Genomic DNA, 14639 nt, shown 5'->3' with positions numbered 1-14639 from the left:
CGTGAGTACTTTGGGTGTCGTAGCCTCTCTCGAGCAACTACCACAATCTACTAGACGTATTCTCTCGAACTACGCTAGCTGGCACTAATTCACCGCTCACTACAATCGCACCAAGGTTTTGTTATCTCTAATCCCGCCTTTAAACTCTCCTTATTGATATCTCACGGTTAGGAGTGATGTTGTTTATCAACTACCTAAATATTTACCCTCTCTCAAGCAATACACACTATATAGGTACAGTCAATTGATGGTTATTCAATCGATAACAATAAACACGTAGTTGAACAAGTAGAGAAATCCAAGGCTAAATTATATTAAACATAATTAAAAGTCAACCTCCAAGAGGTTCCATCAAACCCTAGATGACAAAGTTTAGCTACTCATAACTATACTAACAATCATGATAATAATTGAAAGCATTAAAATACAGATTAAGGAAGAACGTAAGAGAAAACTCTTGTAATTCGTCGCTTTCAAGTGTTCCTGTAGCCTTCTTGCCTCTCCAATAATGTCTCCTCCCTAAAATACGTTTAGAACCCCTTTTATACATGTTGGGAGCGTGAAGGGTTGAAACTACCAAGTCCTAGCCAAATTAGGACGAAATCTGTCCTTGGGCATCTCGCTTGGCGTCTGGCTTTCCAAATCACTTTCAATTGACTCCTACATATATAAATACCATAATGAAGCTTGAGTCAAGAATATTCACACCAAAGTTAACAAGATCGAGGCATAATGCAAGGCAATTTACTTGCAAAAATATGGATTTTAAGCCTAATATCAATCCTGCGCACAAGTGATAAATCTTAATACGATAAAGTAAAGTTGGCTCTTGAATTAGTACGAAACACTATTTTAAACACTATTGATTGCCAACCCCCGATAATCAATGCTAAACAATATTTATTGCCAAAATTTGACGATCGCAAAACACAACATGAAATTAATGCTCGCTAGTCAAAGATAGTATAGTTTAATTATCGTCTCCACAGGGATTGAATTTAAACAGTGTTCGAATAATCTTCGGTTAATTACTATCCAAGAAAGTTAACACTTGATTTAATAATTATCAACTACGATTAACTACTAAAAATTAAACAATTAGCAATTGATCACAAAAGACAGCTTATGAGCAACAAAGAAATATCAATAAGAGAGATAAGGGTAATTGACTAGATAATTGACTCCGGCTCCAATTCTTGAGTTAGTTCACTCTACAATATTGTTGATTCTCAAGAACTCAACAGATAATCAGATTACACTTGAAGTTAATGTTCCTCTTTCGATTAAACGTTAAATTCAATAATTAACCCAATTGAGGCATGGTAAACAATTACAACAAATAAAATGATGGTTATGGTCTAAATGGTAACTTCTCACGAATATTTCCCTATTTTTCAGTTCGACTAATAGTTCAAGAAGCTCTTTCGATTACCTATTTGAATCACAAATTTAAACTAGAGCATAAGATGTAACGAAATTCAAAATAAAGCTCCTCTTCCGATTACGCAAAATAATAAATAACTTCACAATACAAATTAAAACTCCATCAATTAATTCAAATAATTTACAAGAATCGAATCCCTAATCAAATTATCAATACACAGTATTTGTCAATACACTAATGGAAATTACTCCATAGCAATTAAAAAGTCATCTCAATAAGGTTTAAAAACATAGAAAACATCAATGTTAATGATTCGATACAAACTCCGGTATTGCATCGATTGTTGGTTGAAATCTTGATGAATTCTTCTGTCTTCTTGCCTTAGTTACTTCTCATATCTTTTGGAGGTCAAAAGTCCCTTCAAAAATGTATTTTTTGGTGTATTTATACCGTGTAAAAGTGGGCCCGGACGAAACTACCCTTTCCTAGCCGAACAGGAGTTACTCTTACCAAAATGCACAGATGTGGCGTAGGGTGCAGCGCCCCATGTGGCACGCCTGTGGGGTTCATCAGAGACCTTGAATTTTGTCTATCAGGCAAGTTTTATACTGCAGCGCCGCTCCTCGCGACGCCTCATCCGGCGTGGCAGTGTAATTTTTTCAGAGTAACTTGTTCCTTTCACTTTTTGACATCCGGACTTGGTCTTCGACCCCCGAACGTGATACCGACTTAACTTCTTGGGCTTCTACTTAGACTTCAAAGCTCCAACTTGTTCGATTTAACTTCAATTTATCTTTTTAACTTAGAATCACTTCCTGCATGACATAAAACACGTAATAAGTATAATTCATTACCATTTAAGCTCAAACACACATAAAATGCAGTAATTAGAATGTAAGCTACGGCTAAAATACAGGTTTCTAGCCTAACATTATTTTACACTAATAATCCTAATTAATCATTAAAATACTTCAATACTAATACCAAGTTCGATGCTTGATATAACCATATCTCCCTCTCTCTCTCTCTTCAATCTAATGAGTATGAATTTAGTTTCAACAAAATTGTTTAACCAAAAATTAGATTTTAGGTCAAAACTTGAATTTAGAAGAACTCGGGTTACTGATAATCGGAAAAGTATATAAGAAAGAGATTATGAATGATATAATCAGAAAGCAAAAAGAACAAAGTTTATTCCAGTAATATTTTCTCGTGTCCTACAGATGTTGTGACTTTCTCCTTTTATAGTTAATTTTAAGAGAAAGTGTAATGCCTTTGTCTTAATGAGGCAATTACGAGCAATAAATGACATTAAAAGAAACGTTACTCAATCATTCATACTAAATACAAATTCTCTAACGTATTTGGCATTTAATACTGAATTTGGACTCTTTTTTGCTATCAGATTCATGTCTTCAATTCCTTCTGATCTTCGAGCTTTAAATGACTCGAACAGGTACGAGTCTCGTTTCATTTGAATAATAGCTCGTGCCTTAAGTATCTTCTCTCCCGCATCTGTTGTTGCTCGTGCCTTCTAACTGATTACTACGCTTTGACTATTTGACCGGTCCACGTGTCATGACACGTCATCTTCAATATTTAAATTCAGTTTTTTCCCAATACAAAAATCTTAGTCTGTTTCTTCAACAAAATAATCACAATGTCTACGGATACATCTCCAATCGCTTCTCCTTCCATTCCGATATTTGAAATGCTCCTATAATTTTTTCCATTTCATTGCCACCCATTATCACCGACACCACTGTATTTTTTGTCGGAGATGTTAAATTGCAATGTGGTAAGTTGACCACGATGACAAATGCGAATTACATTTCGATTATTCGTCGAAGCGATGTAGTAGCGCTAGTCCTAGCCGCGACATTCTTTTGTTTCATCCTTTACAGAAGGGGTAGAAATGTTGGGTTCATAATATACGAATTTATGTTAATTATTTAGCACAGATCTGCATGTTAATTCAAAAGTTTTGCTAAACTTATTAAAGAAAATAAGTAGGAAAAAAAAAAAGAAGAACGAAAAGGACAGCAGACATGAAGAAGAAAGGGGAAGAAGGAGAAAGAAGGGGTGGTTCAAGAAGAGAAATAAAAGAGGTCCACCTTTTTATTTTTTCATTATGTTACGCGTTCAAATTTTTTTTTTGTTTTATTGTTTTGCCACATCAGCTATTAGAGTGGTATAACATTCATCACAATGTGTTTAGGGGGTAAAAAGTTATCTGTTTAATTTCAGTATTCAAATATGTTTTCTAGGCAAGTTTAATGGGGTATTTATGTATTTTTCCTTAAAATTATTATTGTGTTTACATTTTAAGCAAACATGTGATGATGCAATTGTTGCCCCAAACAGAAGGCAAAGCATCATTAAATTAACGCTAACTTCCAGCATGTGCAACCCTGGTCCTCCAAAGAATTTACTTACACTTTTTGATATTTATGAAATTGTATTAACTAATTCATTTCTTTTTTAAGTTAAAACTCTAAAATTAAATCCAACCCCAGTCATTAACCACTTACCAAAAGCTTTTAATAAGATGATCGTGATTTGGCTACGTGCAACTATTTCTACTATTAAAAAAAAAAAATTAATAAAGTCAAAAACAGTTGAGAGGTTAAAAGAAGGAGAAAAAGAAATCTTCTAAGTTTGTTTCTTGAGTCTAAGGACCCGGCTATGAGTTTTGCCAAAATAAATTTGGGATTTATTTTCAAAACTCATGTTTGGCCATTATATACATGTTTTTCCAAAATAAAGTTGGGAAATATGTTTTGAAAACGTATGTCCAAACACATTTTCATCTTCAAACCAAACTTCACCCAAATCAGATTTTTCAAAATAAATTTGGGATTTATGACCAAACGCTAGCTAAGTAGGTCCAAGTATCTATATGCTAATTTGAGATAGTACTACTATACTTCTTCGCATTACATATGTTCTCTTATTGATTTTCTATTTGGTTTATTTGATATAATAATAATAATAAAATAATTTTATGGCATTTACTAATTTTTGAAATACAAATTCAGCTTATTGTTCCAAGTCGATAATTTTATTGTTTGAATTTCTCAGTTAATATTTTAATAGTTTTTCTTTCACAACTCGTGCTAAAACCAAGTCAGATTAGCATCCAAATATTACACTATGCAAATAGCTTAATATATTTATATTTTGCCACTGGTAATAGCCAAAAAAGCATTGGCAATTATGAGTAAGTAATGTAGAAAGCCAAAAATAAGGGAAATAGGAACATTTATTTCTTTTTCCTCACATCAGGCCAAATCACCGACGCAATGGACCAATACTCAGTACTACGTGTCTTCAATACACACGCTTTTGAGTACCTAAGCTTAAGATGTCAGACTCCCCATCTCTCTCTCACACACATACAGACACACAATTCCTGTGAGAGAGATAGAGACATAATTAAAAAAGTGCGACTTACGTATTTAGTACACACAAATCGATCTATAGAACCATCATTTGTCATATTTTAATGACAAAAACATCGTATTTATGATATGGAAAGATCATGAAACTTAACCAACAGCTTTCCTTTTCTCCGCCATAAGTGTATTGCTCTTCTCCATAGCGGCGTTGCAAAACCCCAATGCATGCCGCCTTCTTAAAACCTACATTGCATTTTCCATTCTTCTCCTTCCTTTTTTTTATTTACAAATTTTCTTCAGCAGATCTAACAATATTTCTAAAATACCGTAAAAAATCATTCCCAAAGTAACAAAACTAGCCGAGATTTTGGCTTAAAAAAGATCCTTATTCCTCACCTATAGCTAACTGTCTTCACTACAATAGAATTGTACCTTCTAAAGCTTAACACATATTTTGCTATCTTTTGTTCAGCTCGACTAATATTTTGCCATCTTTTTATTTTTTTTTTCCTTTTTTGTTTGGCATTTTTCTTTTTGGGTTGCAAAAAATGACAATGAAACTGACCCAGAAAGAAAAAGATTCAGAAAAAATAATTTGGGATCAAATGAGAAGCTCTTCTGGTACACCTTTTTCGATTATTGCTGTGCCTAAACTCATGGTATGGCTTATACTTTTTGTATCAGCTACTTATGTTGTTTACACTCTTAAGCTTCTTTCCTCTTCTCCACCTTGTAACGACGACGTTTTCACCCACAGCAGCTCTAATATTTTGCCAATTATTCACTCACAAATCAACTCCAATGCATCAGTTGGTGTAGATAAAGCAAGATTTTTACAAGAAAATAAAGTGGTGAAAACTGAATTAGAGCACGTAGTTTTTGGCATTGCAGCTTCAGCCAAGCTGTGGAACAAGAGGAAAGAATATATTAAGCTATGGTGGAAGCCCGAGAAGAAAATGAGAGGGATTGTTTGGTTGGATAATTCAGTGAAAATATTGAAAAACGAAACTGATTCACTCCCTGAAGTGAGAATTTCAGGTGACACTTCACATTTTGCCTATAAAAACCGGCAGGGGCACCGGTCGGCGATTCGAATATCGAGGATTGTTTCGGAGACATTAAGGTTAGGGATGGAAAATGTGAGGTGGTTTGTAATGGGTGATGACGACACTGTTTTTGTAACGGATAATTTGTTGAGGATATTGAATAAGTACGATCATAATCAATATTATTATATAGGGAGTTTAAGTGAGAGTCATTTGCAGAATATATATTTTTCTTATAGTATGGCATATGGGGGTGGTGGTTTTGCAATTAGTTATCCTTTGGCTAAGGCTCTTGATAAAATGCAAGATAGGTGTATACAAAGGTATCCTGGACTTTATGGTTCTGATGATAGAATGCAGGCTTGTATGGCTGAACTCGGTGTTCCACTCACCAAAGAACTCGGTTTTCACCAGGTTAGTCTGCTTTCTTCCTTCTATTAAAGGAAAAAGAAGGGCCGTCCGGTGCACTGCTCCAGCTATGCGCGGGTCCCGTGAAGGGCCAGGCTACAAGGGTTTATTGTACGTAGCCTCACCTACCCGTGACCTCTTGGTCACATGGCAACAACCCGTTATGCCAAGGCTCCCCTCGCATTCTTCCTTCTATGTTATGTTAATTTTACCTTTCTTTTTATTGCACTGATTATCCATAATTGGTTTTTAATATGGGAGTAAGAATATAATAGTTGTTGCTTGATAATGTAGAACTTGTTGCTCTCTTGAATTTGGCCAGCTTATTCTGTAAGGTTTAGTACTTTAGCCTACTTACTTTAACAATGCGAGTTGTTTGTGAATAACAATGGGATAAACTACTCTTTTGCCAAAAGGTTAGTCCTAGAGGCGTGGAGTATTTTATACCATTGCAGCATTACCCTTTTATTTATAAGTGTTAATCGAGCTAAAGTGTTTTAAAGATAACTTTTTTTAATGTGAGCTCACACCAAAAAAGAAAACAGAGGAGTCTGTTTCATATCAGATTTCAGCTAATTGGTTGTCGTGAGATAATGGTTGTTAGAATGTGTTGTTTTTTCTCCTTGAGTATTCAGGTGGAATTGTCCCGTTAATATATTTACACAAATGATTTAAATTCTAGAATTAATGATGTGGAATGTGATTCGTTCATTGGATCGGTGTGAGTGCTGCTAGCTCTGATTGTATGTTTGATTAACGGCATAATGGAGTATCCATTCAACTGCCTGATGCAAGCATAGCAAGCATACATGACCTCGTGCAATGAATATGGTAGATTTTATTTATTCTTTTTTACTGCATTTTGGTATTTGCATATGCTTGTTGAAGAAGTGATTGTGGATTGTAGCTTAGTTATAGTTACATATTTAAAATGTCTATTTTTTCAGTCATGAAAGACTGTTCCATTCAATCTGACTAAGATTTGTTGTTGGTGGATGGGAATGCAGTACGATGTGTACGGGAACTTATTCGGGTTGCTAGCATCACATCCTGTAGCACCATTGGTATCATTGCACCATCTTGATGTGGTGGAGCCAATCTTTCCCAATGTGACTCAAGTGCAGGCTTTAAAGCAGCTTACAGTTCCAATGAAACTCGACTCAGCTGGTATTATGCAGCAATCCATTTGCTATGACAAAGTTAATAGTTGGACTATTTCAGTGTCGTGGGGATTTGCAGTACAAATATTTCGTGGAGTTCTGTCTCCCCGTGAAATAGAAATGCCATCAAGGACTTTCTTAAACTGGTATAGAAGAGCAGATTACAAGGCATATGCTTTTAACACAAGGCCTGTTATGCGTAACCCGTGTCAAAAGCCTTTTGTATTTTACATGTCAAGCGCAAAAATGGATTCTTCCGGCAACCAGACTTTGAGTCAGTATACTCGTCATCGAATTCCTCATCCACTATGCAGATGGAAAATGGCTAACCCTGCCGATGTTGAGAGAATACAGGTTTACAAGAAGCCAGACCCCCACTTATGGGATAGGGTAAGTCCGTCCTTATCGTGCATTTGATTTATTTGGCTTCATATATAATCATCAAGTAGGAGAACCTTGGCATAACTGGTAAAGTTGCTGCCATCGAGCCGTGGAAAGAGCCTCTTGCAGAAATGCAGGGTAAGACTGCGTACAATAGACCCTTGTGGTCCGGCCCTTCCCCGGATCCCGCGCATAGTGGGAGCTTAGTATGGTCAAGAACTGTTTTTTACCATGGTTTTGCATATAGCTAAGCTAATTTTGTCATTAGAGGTTACATGTGATTTGACTGAGCTCTTGCAATGAGCATACCTGTGTTTGGAATGATATCTTAGTCCTGTAAAGGGGTAGTTTTGAATTGATATATTATCTTGATTTTCGAAAAGTATATTTTGTTAGTAAGCTAACTGAACAAAACCAATAGCTAGGAGCATTGCTACGGCATTGGCAAATGCCAAAAACTTAGTACCATTGTTTTATTTAGAGGGCACTTGATTTCTACTTATAATGACTGTATATTACTATTGGACAGTCTCCAAGGAGGAATTGTTGCAGAGTCTTGAGCTCAAAGAAGAAAAGCATGGTGGTGGATGTGGGTGCATGTAAGGAAGATGAAGTCAGTGAAGTATTATGATGCATAATGTGTCAGCCCATCCTTTTATTCTATCTTCTGCTGCCCAATTTACTGTCACCTCTATTTCTTCATTAATTTATTGAACTTATTTTCTTGGATTTCCAAGTTCCACTTATAGCCACTTGGGGAAAAAAATAGCTATTGTAAAATGTCTTAGTTGTATACTTGACATTCTTAAGTGAGGTTAGTATAGCATAGAATTCTGTAATTTTTTAATAATATTAATCCCTTTTCTTGGGTTTCAAAAGTCTTTCATTCTTGATGGTTACTGCCTCTGCTTTTCTTTGGGTAAGTTAATGTGCATGACTAATATTGAAGAAGGTGAAGTTTATACTGTAGTGGTGTGTAGTGGTGGCAAATGATAAAAGAAACAAATATAGGTCCATATTATTTACTAAAATATAGGTCCATATTATTCATTGAAATATAGGTTGGATAATAAACTTTTTAAAAAGAATCAAATATGGATAAGAACCATAATATTAATTTAAAACATAGATAACCAATGTGCTTAACTTTTATATTGCAAAGACTCAAATTGTGAGTTTCATAAATTTGGAAAAGACTAGAAATCCTCCAAAATGTGATCATATACAAGAAGTCATGGATAATATGGATATCCATATTATACACCCGTTAATCCATTTTCTATCTGTATTAAATATGGGCTGGGTCGGATATTTTATTCGCTTTTGCATTATCCCTTTTCGACCCGCCCATGTCCGACTCGACCCGCTATTTGCCACCCCCAGTGGTGTGCATGTGTTATTGTCACGATTCAGATTTCTCACCCTCGGGGGTCATGATGGCGCCTATAATGGAAGCTGGGCAAGCCAATTGTTCCAATTACTTAACTTTTTTTCTTTAGTTTTAATCCTTCGACAATGGTGAACAACATCATATAAACAATGGAATTAAATAAGCGAAGAAAAGAAATGTAACGATTTAAATATTTCCGACACAATTCCATAACTAAAAGCTACCCAAGTCTGGTGTCACAATTTCACAGACTGTCTAAGAGTACTACAAATAAAGGTCCGAAAAATAAATACAAACTGTTTCAGAAATACATAGAGGAAACAGTAGAAAAAGATAGAAGGAGACGCCAAGGCCTGCGGACACCTGCAGGACTACCTCGGGTCGCCTGAATGGACTGAAGACAGCACCCTCACTGCGGTCCAAACGCTCCGGTATCAGCATCTGCACACAGTACAGAGTGTAGTATCAGCACAACCGACCCCATGTGCAGGTAAGTGCCTAGCCTAACCTCGGCGAAGTAGTGACGAGGCTAGGACCAGACTACCAAATAAATCTGTGCAGTTAAATCATATACAGCGGAATAAAGGCGGATATTTACAGTTAAAGAGGGGAGGGAAAAAGCATGCTGCGGGGAGTATCAGATAACAACAGAATACCAAAGAGGAATGTAAGGAAACCTAAATTCAATTGCTAACAAGAATAAGAGAAACAAACACAGTATTCACTTCCATTTCTTTCTCGTTGCAGGTGTACAACCCGCTCCCATTTCATGTATCTCGTTGCAGGCGTGCAACCCGCTCCCATTTCATATATCTCGTTGCAGACGTGCAACCCGCTCCCATTTCATATATCTCGTTGCAGGCGTGTAACCTGCTCCCATTTCATATATTACCGTTGGAGGCGTGCAACCCGCTCCCATTTCATATATTACCGTTGCAGGTATGCAACCCGTTCCCATTTTATATATTACCGTTGCAGGCGTGCAACCCGCTCCCATTTCATATAATACTGTTGTAGGCGTGCAACCCGCTCCCATTTCACATATCTCGTTGCAGGCGTGCAACCCGCTCCTATTTCATATATCAACACCAATCATAGAAGAATCCCGGCAAGGGAACAATAATACAGCAACAACATCCCGGCAAGAGAACAATAATATAACAACAACATCCCGGCAAGGGAACAATAATATAACAACAATATCCCGGCAAGGGAACAATGATATAACAACAACATCCCAACAAGGGAACAATAATACAAATCATCATATTAAGCATGAATAAACCACGACGGAGTCACAACAATTACAATACAAGACTCACGGGCATGCTTGACACCGACGTATAGATACTCGCCACCATACCTATATGTCGTACTCCACAGTTAACACATAGCAAATAAGACATAACTCCTAATCCCTCAAGCTAAGGTTAGACCAAACACTTACCTCGATGCCTCGAACACAATTCAAGTCTCAACTACCGCTTTCCCTCTTGATTCCACCACCAATTTGCTTGTATCTAGCCACAAGTTACTTAAATATATCAATAAATGCTAAATAAATCAATTCTAATGCATGAAAATAGATTTTCTAAAGTTTTTCCCAAAAAGTCAAAAATCGACCCCGGGCCCCACATGGTCAAAACCTGAGGTTCGAACCAAAATCCGTTTACCCATTCACCCACGAACTCAAATATATAATTTTTTTTGGAAATCGGACCTCAAATCGAGGTCCAAATTCCCAAAATTCGAAAATCCTAAGTTCTATCCAAAACACCCAATTTCCCCCATGAAAACCCTTGATTTTGAGTTGAAATCATGTAAAAAGATGTTAGAGATTAAAGAAAACGAGTTAGAAATGACTTACAATCGATTTGGAAGAATAGTTGTCTTTGAAAAATCGCCCAAAGGTGTTTAGGTTTTGAAAAGGTTGTAAAAATAGTTGAAAATGCGTCTAAGTTATGATTTTGCAGGTTGCAGATGGCGCAATTGCGACCAGGGTTCGCAATTGCGAACCCCTCAGAAAACTGCTCAATTCGCAAATGCGAAGATTTTTGTCGCATTTGCGACCAAGTTCAATTCTGGTCACCTTCGCATTTGCGAGGGACCCTTCGCAAATGTGAAATCGCTTTTGCGACATGAACATCGCATTTGCGACCAAAGCAGCCCAGGTCGACTTTCGTATTTGCGATGTTTTATTCGCATTTGTGATCTCGCATTTGCGAAGCTTGCAGACCTGCAACATACCAGCAATTTCCTAAGTCCAAATTCACTCCGTGGCCTATCCAAAACTCACCCGAGCCCTCGAGGCTCCAAACCAAGCATGCACACCAACCTAAAGATGTCATACATACCTGCTCGTGCAATCAAATCATCAAAATAACATCAACAACTTTGAATTGAACCCCAAATTCATGAAATCCTTCAAGAACACCAAAATTTCCAATTTCTCAACTTTAAGTCCATTTTATACCAAACCAATTCCGATCTTTACCAAATTTTTTCAAATTCAACCAAATTATTATGTCAAACTTGTACCGGGCTCCGGAACCAAAATACGGGCCCGATACCATCAAATTCAAACATATTTTATTTCCAAAAACTCATATATATTCTAGAAAATAATTTTCTTTAAAAATTTATTCTCGGGATTGGGACCTCGGAATTCGATTTCGGGCATACGCCCAAGTCCCATATTTTCCGACGGACCCTCCGGGACCGTCAAATCACGGGTCCGGATCCGTTTACCCAAAATGTTGACCGAAGTCAACCTAAATTCATTTTAAAGGCAAAATTCATCATTTTTCACAGATTTTCACATAATGGCTTTCCTGATACACGCCCGGACTGCACACACAAATCAAGGTGAAACAAAAAGGAGGTTTCTAGGCCTCGGAACACAGAATTTATTTCTAAAACAAGTGATGACCTTTTGGGTCATCACATTCTCCACCTCTAAAATAACCGTTCGTCCTCGAACGGACATAGAAAAGAAGTACCTGAGTCGGGGAAAAGATGGGGATATCGGCTCCGCATATCGTACTCGGACTCCCAGGTCGATGCCTCAGCAGGCTGACCTCTCCACTGAACACGAACAGAAGGGAAACTCTTCGATCTCAACTTAGGAACCTACCGGTCTAGAATAGCTACTGGCTCCTCCTCATAGGACAAGTGCTTGTCCAACTGGACAGTGCTGAAATCTAACACGTGGGATGGATCGGCGTGATACTTCCGCAGCATATGGACACATGAAACACTGGATGCATGGGGATAAACTCGGCGACAACGCAAGTCTGTAAGCCACCTCTCCCACTCGATCAAGAATCTCAAACGGGCCAATGAACCTAGGGCTATGCTTGCCCTTCTTTCCAAATCTCATCACGCCCTTCATGGGCGACACCCGAAGCAACACTCACTCGCCGACCATGAATGCCACATCACGAACCTTACGGTCGGCATAACTCTTTTGCCTGGACTGAGTTGTACGAAGCCTATCCTGAATGATCCTGACCTTGTCCAAGGCATTCCGTACTAGATCCGTACCCAACAACCGAGCCTCTCCCGACTCAAACCACCCAACCGGTGACCGACACTGCCTACCACATAAAACCTTATAATGAGCCATCTGAATGCTCGACTGGTAACTGTTGTTGTAGGCAAACTCCGCTAAAGGAAAAAACTGGCCCCACGAGCCTCCAAAGTCAATAACACAAGCTCGGAGCATATCCTCCAAAATCTGAATAGTACACTCAGACTACCATCCGTCTGAGGATGAAATGCTATGCTCAACTCGACCCGTGTGCTCAACTCACGCTGAACTGCCCGCTAGAAATGTGAGGTAAATTGCGTACCTCAATCAGAAATGACGGAAACGGGCACACCATGAAGACGAACAATCTCCCGGATATAGATCTCAGCTAACCTCTCAGAAGAATAGGAGACTGCCACAGGAATGAAATGCGCTGACTTGGTGAGCCTATCGACAATAACCCACACTGCATCGAACTTCCTCTGAGTCCGTGGGAGTCCAGCAACAAAGTTGATGATAGGCTGTAATTACGTATTTTAGTCGATTATTACACTCCAATTTACTGCACTTTAATTGAGTTTGAGTTTTAATCGCTAGTGTTTAGCACTAATGGTGTGTTTTATGCCTTGTAGGAGTGATTCCGAGCTATGTAGATGTTATGGAATGAATTCAAGTGATTTGGAGCTTTGAATTCTGAGTAAAAGCCCAAGGAATTAAGCTGGGATCGTGTTTGGAGGTCGTGTACCAAGTCCGGATGTTAAAAGAGGACGAAATAAGTTCACTCTGAGAAAATTACACTGCCGCGCCGCATCGTGCGCTGCAAGGTGCGGCGCAGCAGTGTAAAATGCTGCCTGATGCGAAAAGTTGAGGCTGCTGATAATCTCCACTAGCGCGCCGCAGGGTGCGGCGCGGCTGTACAAAATTTACAGAGCCAGAGTCCTAGTTCGCACGGGAGAAGGTGTTTTCGTCTGGGCCCGACCCTACATGGTATAAATACATGTAAAGCGCTATTTTGGAGAGGTTGGACATACTTTTGAGATAATTTAGACCTAAGGAGGCAGAGGAGGACGTTTTTGAGAGGAAAACACAAGCACAGAGCCGCCGTGGAGGCCGGGTTTCATCTTTTCTTCCACCAACTTAGTCTTTTTATGTTTCTTTGTATGATTTGTTGTTTTGCTACCATGTCTATGTGGAGCTAAACTTCACGTTCTAGGGTTGTGGTTCTTTCATGACTATTGTTATTCGGATATTGATTTTGATTTCTTAGTTTATCATATTGGTTTATTTATTCAATCCTGCACTTAATTATTTGATTGCTTGATCACCAATTGAATACTATCTACGAATCTAGAGTTGAACTCGAAAGTGGAAATTCTAGATTGCATATAGGATTGAGTAGAGCAAGTTCTTGAACCTGGGCATCGGGGAACGGATTCGCGGTTAGGATAGACATATACCTAATCGCCTTGCTTGGTTGATTTACAGGAATTATAAATGCGTTCTTGTTTATTCTAACTCCATAGACATATAGGCGTTAGGTTAGCTTAAATAGGCGAGTAAGAACTCGACAGATTCTTATGAGCAGTATTAACCCTGTCAACCAATAAACTAGATAAATTAATTAGACAATTCAATTGAAGAATACAATAGGAATGTTAGATAGCCCATAACCCTAGATCGTTTTCATTACATTGATAACATAAAAATCTGCTCCTCCTCTGTTCAAAGTTCATTATTTATATTTCTTTACTTAATTAGTTTAGAATCAAATACTTCTAGGTTTAATTCTTGTTTAGATAATTAGGATAGTCTAATTTAGTTAATAGTTAATCACAAGTCCTCGTGGGATCGACATCCGACTTTTAGTCACTTTATTACTTGACGACCGCGTATACTTGCGTGAGTGCGTTTTGTCGCAACAAAAGTCCATAGTGATACGCTCA

The 14639-nt window shown here is 37.9% G+C and overlaps 1 protein-coding gene across 1 annotated transcript; it reads left to right on the top strand.

Moving 5' to 3' along the window:
- The first annotated feature begins 4782 nt into the window (after nucleotides 1-4782).
- LOC109237499 lies at nucleotides 4783-8649 on the top strand. Its single transcript, XM_019403814.1, has 3 exons — nucleotides 4783-6242; nucleotides 7244-7786; nucleotides 8307-8649. Exons 1-3 carry the CDS (start codon nucleotides 5331-5333, stop codon nucleotides 8406-8408), a joined length of 1557 nt encoding a protein of 518 aa, XP_019259359.1. The 5' UTR covers nucleotides 4783-5330; the 3' UTR covers nucleotides 8409-8649.
- The last annotated feature ends 5990 nt before the right edge of the window (nucleotides 8650-14639 follow it).

This window comes from Nicotiana attenuata, unplaced genomic scaffold, assembly GCF_001879085.1.
Source record: "Nicotiana attenuata strain UT unplaced genomic scaffold, NIATTr2, whole genome shotgun sequence".
NCBI lineage: Eukaryota > Viridiplantae > Streptophyta > Magnoliopsida > Solanales > Solanaceae > Nicotiana > Nicotiana attenuata.
The sequence above is the reverse complement of the archived record's forward strand: the minus strand, read 5'-3'. Positions and strand labels throughout refer to the sequence as shown.